Source organism: Haliaeetus albicilla, chromosome Z (genome assembly GCF_947461875.1).
Source record: "Haliaeetus albicilla chromosome Z, bHalAlb1.1, whole genome shotgun sequence".
In the NCBI taxonomy this organism is placed as follows: Eukaryota; Metazoa; Chordata; class Aves; order Accipitriformes; family Accipitridae; genus Haliaeetus; species Haliaeetus albicilla.
The window spans coordinates 54,589,432-54,598,969 of NC_091516.1; the positions used below are offsets into that span (position 1 = coordinate 54,589,432).

The 9,538-nt window shown below is 48.3% G+C and overlaps 1 protein-coding gene across 6 annotated transcripts in view; it reads right to left on the minus strand.

Moving 5' to 3' along the window:
• Nucleotides 1-6,847, minus strand: part of LVRN (laeverin) — a 43,402-nt gene extending 36,555 nt beyond the window's left edge. For 2 of the 6 annotated variants that reach the window (XM_069777491.1, XM_069777490.1), the window contains exon 1: nt 6,190-6,842. In XM_069777491.1, coding sequence (XP_069633592.1) covers nt 6,190-6,797 — 608 coding nt within the window. In that variant the 5' untranslated portion in view covers nt 6,798-6,842. Of the gene's footprint in view, nt 1-5,247; nt 5,584-6,189 lie in introns of those variants that run through there. The other 4 variants (XM_069777492.1, XM_069777493.1, XM_069777494.1 and 1 more) reach the window with 4 other exon arrangements.
• Nucleotides 6,848-9,538: the final 2,691 nt, after the last annotated feature.

Below are 9,538 nucleotides of genomic sequence, written 5' to 3' on the forward strand. Positions count from 1 at the left end.
ACTACACATACTGAAGCCCTGCTTCCTGGGATGTGGCTAGACATCGCCTGCTGATGGGAAGTAGAGAATAACGTCATTTGTTTTTCTTTGCTTTCGCATGCAAACTTTGCCTTCACTTTATTAAACTGTCCTTATCTTTACCCATGAGCCTTTTGTTATATTTTCTCCCCCCTGTCCAGCTGAGGAGGGGGAGTGATAGAGCAGCTTTGGTGGGCACCTGGTGCCCAGCCAGGGTCAACCCACCACAGACTGAACCATGTCCGAAACCTAAGTTTGCATGTTTTAAGATTCCCTTTTCTTGGGACCTGAAATGAATGGATTAGCTTTCCATTGATATTTACATCACTTTGCAGAAGACATACTGCATTGTGTGCCATTCGACCCAAGGAACAGAGTCATTAGCTTCCTGCTTCCATTGACAAAAGTCAACAATGCTTTCCACCCAGTTGCCACGGCCAGGCCTCCAGGAGCCCTCTTCTTTTGAAGGATGTTTGGCTGTTGCCACTTTAATAGCTGTGCTATCTAACCCTGCTCAAAGCTGATCTAATCAACCCAGTGCTGAAAGCATCAGCAGCTCATCTACGCTACGTCATCCTCATTGCTGATGTTGGAGAACTGAGTTAATATCAACAGAACGACCCTGTAAAAGCACTATACTCTCAAAACATGGTATATTTTGCATTTAACAGACATATCTGATGCTGTACCGTAACATAATTTATGACATTTAAAAGAACCCATGTTGAACACATGCTGATGCACAGTGACTTTCAGGACCGTGACGCCTATTTTGAAGTGAGGAACAGCTAGAGAGAGAGCAACACAGTGTATTTGACTTCTTGACAGTCAGTGCAGGAAGATTTTCTTTATGGACCTGATTCCCTGAAGGGTCAAGTGTGTGCTGTGCCAGCCACCAGCTGCCTTGCTAAATGCAGCTGAAGCTCCACCTGAGACAGAAGTATCACCTCCTCTCCTCCTTTACCCTGTCCAATGACAGAAAAGTGACTTAAACTTCTGCCAGGGTTGCACAGGAGCAGCAAAAGTGACAGGCCAATCATCAAGCAAATTAATCACTGAAAATACTCTTATCTCCTTCCACCCACGCAAAGTATGTTTTTCTGTGCATTCAGTTATGCAATCACTTGCAGCTTCATTCTAGAAAACACTGAGCAACCCCACAACTGCAAGTTCCCCCACACCAGTGCAATTACTGCCTCAGGAGGCTCTGCACCAGCAGAAACTGATGGCAGACACTTAGCAAATTTGCCCACAAGACATTCTTGTTCCAGAATACAAAACAGCATATATTGGGCAAAAGCATCATGATAAAAAAGAAATATGAGGACAGATTAAATGTTATTTTTCAGCAGGACTCCAAATAAAAAAGAAAAATGGGAATGTTTCATGCATGATACACAAATAACTGGTGTTTCAAACACACATTACCTCATATCATTTGTCAAAATGAGTCATTGTTGGGGCTTTTTTCTTGGTTTTGTTTGCTGGGGTTTTTTTTAAGGTGAAGGTATTAGCATGAACTGAATTACTAGCAAACTTTTTTCACAAAACAAATTACCCAAAAGGAAATTAGTTTTTTAAAAAGCCTAACATTGCCTAAGCAGACAAATAAATTCCTCTCTTAAGCCTACGGTTTTGTGGATAAATTTCATTTTCTTTTTTCATAAGTATCATATAATGCCTCCTTCCCCTAGTAAAACAAAATAAAAGCCACAATACTTTTAAATAATGAGAAACAAACAGATAACAGGATATCTTAGCCTAAATCTTTGAAAATTTATACTACACAAGTTCTCTTTTTTTTCAGTGTCTAAAAACAAGAAAAGGAAAATCAGGAATGCATCCTGTATAGTACATGAACATCCAGTGGAGACTGTTTAACCTGATAAAAACCCAGCATAATTGTAGAAGAAATGTTTTATGCTGATGCAAAAAAAGGTTATTCTTCTAAAAATGCCTTCTCATTAAAATAATGTTATTTGTCATACTGATAGCATAACGGGGTTTTGTGTTAACATCTTTTATATCTGATTTCTTCCATTTTTAAAATACATAAGAATTAAACTGTAAAACAAACCCTGAAGTGGCTCGAAGTAAGGGAGTTTTACAGTGAGCAGAATCCTGTTCTGTGCAGCAGCTGTCCCCAGCACCTGGTCCCTTTTTTAGGTGAATGGTGCTCAATACTAAGATGCAGCCCAAGAAAACACCAAACCTGTTACTTGCTCTGATCTCTGTCCTATGCCTTTGATGGTCTTACCCACACATTGATATAAAACAGAGCTAAGAGCTTCAGATCCCCTGCTCTGAGGCACAATTAACTGTACCGATGCTGTTCTAATCCCCTTTGCCCTCATTCTAGTAATTGGTGCAGAAGCAATTGATAAAAATCAGCACAAATACTGTGTTTGATTACATTTTGGGATGCCTGTTAATACCAGCCCTATGCAGTCAAGTATTTCATAGAAGTTGCAGAGGACATGTGCAGAATGGCTACCGAGCAAAATTCTGAAAGGATTCTGAAACACTGATGTGAACAGTGACATAGAGCCTGCATTTTATAGTACACTCCATGGGGATCCTCTGACCCTGGAGTAGTACACGAGCTCATTCACAGCAGTGTAAGATCTGTATGCAGAATGATGCTACCACAAACCTCCTGCATCGTATATGTTTGTTTGAGCCAGCACTGCTAGAGAAGGAGGGCAAAGGTGGTTTCTGTATCTTTCTGCCTACCCAGATCCTGGCATGGACTCTCCCAGCTATATGCAGAATACAGATTCTCTATTTCAACAGGAAAGCCTTCAAATACTTAGTGCTAGTGAAGTGGGAGCATCCTCCTTTTTTACTTCCTTTGCTCTTGCAAGCACTGCAGATATGGGCTGTGCACTATTCCTAAAGAGTGCTCCCATTTTTCAGTTTTCTTTTGTGTGTAAGACCTGATCAGGTGGGTAGTACAAATTGTCAACAACAGTAAAAACATATGCAGTCATCGATGATCAAACTGAAAACAACTTCCGCGCTGGAAATTTAGTGAAGTTTGCGCTTTGGTTTCTTCTGTTTTCCACGGAGGTGAGGTTAACACTTCTGAAAATAGCTGTCTCTGCGAACAGCTTTCCCACACCACCTTGCCAGTGTGCTCCGGCTCCAACTTGGAGAGAGGACAGGGAACAGTACTTTGTGTCAGCTAGCTAATTCTGCCAACCTGCCGAGAGCAATGGGGATATCTGACCAAGAAAAAAGTTGATGCCAATGCCCAGATGGAACAAACATTTCAAGGACTTCGCTTCCCTTTAGGATCTAGCTGTCTACTGAAACCTTGCCCTTCTCTGCTTAAACTCTTCTGAAACGAGAGGTCTCTAGTGGTTCCATAAGCACAAATTACAAAAACCACTAAGGCTTCTAATGCATGCAAGAAATACAGGAGTCTGCATGACCGCAGATAAACGGCACATTGTCTGTTACAGCTGATGGTTTAAGTTAGCTGCTGCAGTCAGAAGGCTGCTCAGGAATCAGACCCTGAAAGTCTGCCAGAGCCAGGTACAAGCCACTTTAAAAGAGCTACAGGACAGTCTGCTGCAGATTGCGATTTCCTCGCAGAATAGTAACAGGCTTCACACCGACAGCTGAAGGGCACTGAATGTTTTTAAATTGCTCCTGATCTATATAATCCATTAGAATCCAACTTTTTACATCATTAACAGCTTGCTAGAGCTTACAGACTATATCCCTCAAAGCACACCTCCTCCAAAAAAAAGAGGAAGGCAAAATCCCTTCAGTGTAACTGGACCCCATCAGATTAGGAAATGGCTGGTAAGGTGATGACTTAATTTTTAGTGAAGGAAAAAATAACAACATACTGTTGTATACTCTCGATACAGAGAAAACCTTTTTAAAGCAGAAAAGATAAGCAAAATCCATTCAAGAATATCAGGAATGTAGGCAGCAACAAGTAACCAAAACAATACATTATATCTGCAATCGGTGGATTTCCTCTGATTTATTTCAGTGTCTGAACACCACTAGCATCTCTTCAACCAGACTGCGGTCTCACATTTCATTAGTGTTTTGTGATGAGCTAAGAATGAAATGGAACAATTGTCACAAATCCTATAAACAATGGGAAATTGAACTATATACATTAATTTAATGATTTAAAAGCATTTTTTTCTTATTTTCTACAGTGGCAGCACAGCTGACAATAGGTTTTTTTTTGGATCCTCTGAGTTTTACACAGCCTGAGTCAAAAAATGTCATAGTCTAATTCAGTGTTTCTGAGACAGGACTTGACTGAATTAATACAGCATTGGAAAGCACACTGATACAGTATTAAGTAATTAAGTGCTTTTTCCTTTCTTACTTATTTGGACTTTTTTTAAACTATGTAAATTAAGCACAGTGTTCTAGATTTTCCTTAACTCAAAAGTTGCACAAATAATCCCATGAATGACAATCAGTGAATGAAGAAATAGCAACTGAAGAGAAACAGAATATATTTCCTAAAAGTACTTATTACCATACTTCATTTTTCTCTAAGGCTAACCAACTTACCTCTTTTTCTTAATAAAAAAAAAAAAAAAAAAGTCTGCATAAGTTAAGTTTTCCAGATGTGGCAGACAATGGTATCAGTGAAGACTGACGTAAGAGCTGGCAGCTGAAAAGCCAACTTGTTGCAGAAAAACTACAGAGTCCTCCATCATTTCAATAAAAACTATTAACTTAATTTTGTGCTTTCATATTATTCCTACTGAATATTACCTGCTTGAACAAGAAATCCATGGACTGCTGAGATACCGTTTACTTTAGTGGACTCATTGGTAGGCTGGGAGCCAAGAACACTTGAATTTTAACTCTAGTTTTCCTTTCGACTCACTGATTGCTGATCCTCAGCAATTCACTACATCTTTAATTATTAAAAACTAAATTACTTTAAAATAAGCAATTTATCTGCCTCTTCTTTAAACACCTATTTTGAGAAACTTGTCTTCCACTGGAACTATTTAAACCATAATCTTTAGTTTTACTTTTCTTTAGCAAGTTTCACATCCAGAAGTTTACAATGCAATTCCCCATGAGAAGATTCCCAATTAAAAAGATAAACAAGCAAGCACTGTTTTTAAGGGTGAAAATATGTTTTAGAAGATTGACTGCCTGACAAGCTCACAATGCCCCAGTGCCGATTTTGCAGTTCAAAAGAAAACAAAAAAAGGAAAGGATCCTAACAGCACTTACTAAGGAAAACATTGGTTGGTTGATGACAGCCCGACAACTTCACGTGCAACAGCACCTAACGAAGTCCAGCTGTCTAAAGGGGCCACCCATGCCACTCCATCATAACTTCTGAAACTGCACGGGGTCGACGTCTCTAAACTCATGTCCAAATACACATCTGAAATCCTGGGCTCTAGATAAAGACGTGCTCCCCACAGACACAGGCAGCGGACATGGGGTCAGCGGTCGTCGCGGCACAGATGCGCGTGGTGCCGGGATGAAGGCTCCGAGGCAGACTGCGGCTCCCAGGAACCGGGCGCAGGTCCTGTCTGAGCCCTCGCTGCCACTCAACGGCACGGAAAGAGAGGCTTGAAACCGTCCAGAAAACGTCGCTTGGCCAGCTGAGAGAGGCTCTTTCCTCTGCCGACGACAGATCTCTGTCTGACAGACCCCCAGCGAGCCCTCCCGGACTAACTCCGGCACAGCGGCTCCTCACCAGCCCCTGCAAGCAGGGAGGTCTTCGCAGACCACCTCAGCATGGTCTTCCCGAGCCGCCGCCACCAGCCGCTGGCGCGGATCAAGGCAGCTGCTGAAGGAAAGCCAGGGCAGCCTCGCCGGCGCTCTCCGGAGAGGAGAGCGACCATCACGGAGCACGGACCCGAATTTCCGACGAGCTGCCTTCGCAGCCCGCGACGTGCCCCGGGCGAACGGGTGCGGACTGCGCCGAGGGGCTCACCCCGCCCCGGGCAGCCCTCCCTCCCGCCGCCCAAGGCGGCGAGCCGCTCCCCCAAGTGCCGCCCTGCCCCGGGACCACCCGAAATGCTCTCCGCGGAGACGCAGCAGCTCCCGGCGCCGCGTCCGACGCCTCCACGCCACGCGTGAGGCCGCCGCGGGGCCGGCGGGCCTCCGGCGCCCGTCGGCGGAGGCGCGCGGGGGGTCCCCGGGGCGGCCGCCGCCGCCTACCTGCTCCGTCCCTGGTCGGCGTAGCGGGTGAGGAAGAGCCCGTCGAGGTCCTCCTCCAGCCGGCCCTGGAAGCCCAGCTGCAGCACGTAGCGGCGCCCGGCCCGCAGCCGCCCGCGCAGCTCCAGCACCGCCACCTCGCCCGCCGCCTCCTGCCGCAGCCCCGCCACCTCCACGGCGGCGCCCGGCTCGGGCAGGGGGCCGCGCACGGCGGCGGCCCCGCGGCTCCGCAGCCCGGAGCTGTGCAGCACCGCCGCGTCCGTGTCCTGCCGGCAGCGCACCGTGATGTTCACCTGCCCGGTGAAGGCGAAGGGCCCCGCCTGGCCCGGCCGCACCCGCGGCCACAGCTCCAGGTCGTAGTGGAGCGGCACGAGGTGGCGAGGCAGGCGGCGGCCGAGGCCGGGCGCGCGCGGGGCGGCGGCGGCGGGGCCGGGGCCGGGGCCGGGGCCGGGGCCGGCGGGCCAGGCGGGGGGCGGCGGCGCCTCCTGCCGGCAGCGCCCGTAGAGGGCGGCGAGCGCCAGCAGCGCGGCCAGCAGCGCCAGCAGCAGCGCGGCCAGCAGGGCGGCGGCCCTCCGCCCCACGTACAGCCCGCGGCCGCCGCGGCCACACATCCCCGCCGCTCTGCGCCGCCCGCCGGCCCGCGCCGCCCAGCTCCTTAGCGGGCGGCGGCGCGGGGGAGTGAGCGCGTCTGAGGGCAGGGCAGGGCCGGGCCGGGCCGGGCCGGGCCGGGCTACGGGAGATGGGTCCCTCCCCGCGCCGGGGAAGCCGCCGCCGGGAGGGCTGCTCCGGCGGCCCCCGGCCCCCTCGCGGCGGGCGGAGGCAGCGTGGCGGCGGGGGAGCAGCCGCCCTCCGGGCTGAAGCGAGCAGCCCCGCGGGGGGACGCGGCGCCAGGCAGCTGAGCAGCGGCTCCTAAAGCCCGGGGCGGGGGCGGGGGTGCTGGGGGGGCTCCGCGCCCGAGGACCGCCGGGGGATGAGCGATCGCGGCGCTGCCCGGAGGGCCGGCCGTCGGGCCGGAGCGGGGGGATCCCCGCGCCCCGGCGGGAGCGGAGGCCGGAAAAAGGGAAGGAAACGAACCGCCGGGTATTCGTGATTTTCACCGCCGTAAGGGATGGCAAGAGAAAGGATGAGAAAAGGGGGGTTCGCTGCTTGGCAGCGTGCAGAGGCGTAGGTGGAGCGGATCGGCTCTTGAGGGAAATCTACATGTTGAAAGATGTGGGGGAAAGCCGTCGAGTCTGAAGGATCCTTGGCACATAAAAAAAGCACGACCAAAGTGGGTTTCTGATAAATCGTCCTGTCCTCGTTTAGAGCCTCACTTCCCTGCCTAGTTCACTCGAGGCTATAAACATCACCGCGCTCTACGTGCATAGTTAACCCCGTTACAATCAGTAGGATTAATCCCGTGTTCCCAGTTAAACACGTACTTAAAGGGTGTGCCCAGCTGAGGCCGGATTGCCAGCCAGATTGCAAAATTAAACCTTTGTCACCGTGTGAAACTTGCCCGTTGGTTTTGCTCAGTTGCAGCTCCTCTTTTAAATCATGATGAGCCATGCGTTAACAGGAGCAGTAGCCAGGAACAGTGGCCCTTGCCATGCCATTGCCCCTGACAGTTTTTAATCTGGATTACAAGCAGGTTTTCCCCCTCCTTTGTTTTTTAAATTCACTTCCCCCCTCACCCCTTCCCGCATTGAACCCAAGTCATGTCCCTTGGGCTTATAGTTCACACAACAGCCACCCTCAACACTAGAGAGCTCTTTTTTGCAAAATCGAGGCATTGGATTAGATATTAGTCTGTTTTGTCGCCAGAGTCAAAGCTAAACTGACTAAAGTAAATTCACCTCAATGGCTTAATACTAAAGGTTATGCCTCCTGCTAATTTATTTGTTAATTGAGAGAGAGACCTTTTTCGTGGTCCTGTACAGAATACAGCTATTGCTTTCCTCATGCTGGACACAGCAGGGGTGGCTGTTACAGGTCTAGAAAATAGCTTGGAGCCACTGAACAAAGAAAGTGTCTGGTCCCAGCAGAAGACCATAATCTGTTGGTTTCCTGTCACTTGAGGGGTGGAGGGGATCCCCTCTGCCAGCAGGTCCTGCTGGTTCTGGGCTCCCCCACTCTTCTCACCTAATCTGCTGCCTGCCCCAATGCCTTTGCTGCTGTTACCCACTAGCTTCCCAACTGGCTGTCTTCTGGCACTGGCCCATCTTCTGCTGTTTTCTTTCACACAGTTTGACTTGTATGTTTCTGTTTCTGTGCTAGTTTTCGCATTTTGTTCTCATTTACCCCAGTCTTCCCCACCCATGCCCTGGGACCTATTTCTGTTTCTTTGGTTCAGGCCTCTGTACTCTTTCCACACAACCCATCATCTTTTCACCCTTCTGTCCTTCCACATGCTTCACATACCTTTACTCTTCATCGTGCACATCATCAGCTTCTTCCTATTCTCCTAGCATGTTCTGCAACATTCATTATATTTCTCTCATACTAAGACTTTACAACAATCTCCAACAAACCCCTTGGAGATTGTTGGACCTGGAGCCACACAGCAGCCCTGAGCTGACTGCCTTTAAACAAGTTTGACCTGCTGCATGTCACTTAAAAGATTTCACAGAAAATGTTTTCAATTGTTTAGGAAAGTATCTTTTCCCCTTATTGTAAGTGTAACTTCGGGAAGCAGTTTGTTGTGCCAGTCCACAGAGTTGCTCCATCCCATGGGAGTGCTGACACACTACAGAGACTGGGTAAGATGAATGATCAAGAGCTCCCACAAAGATCAGGAAAGACAGTGCTGCAAAAAAGGAGGTGACGGGAAGAAGAAATCACAGAAGTGCACCAGTATTTCTAAGCCAAGAGCCCAGATGTCATAGAAGATTATGGAGGGTTTCAAGGCCCTGATTTCCAAATGTTTTTTATACACCCTTGACATTGTTCAGTAAAACCATGCTCATCCACTCACCCCCTCAAGACACAGGCAAAATCAAAACTGCGAGGCATTTATTCCCATGCCTGTGAAAACAAGCAGAACTGCTCAGTAATAAGCCAGTAAGTAGTGCAGACCCTACAAGAAGGTTGCCCTTCTTAATGGTGCAGGATATGTTTTAAAGTTTACAGTGCATATCCATAAACTGTACTTTATTTTCTCTTGTTTGCAGTGGGGAATTCAAAACCGCTCCTTTCCTCAATTAACACATAATAAAAACACAATAGTTACGACTTACAATAAATATTTTAAGAAGTGCTGTTCAACTACCTTTTCCTCCCAAATAATTTGTAACAGTTACCTTATAAAGCAACTGATAGGTGAAGGCTTTTACCAGTCCATCACTGTGGATTCCCGTCCTGGTAGGATCACACA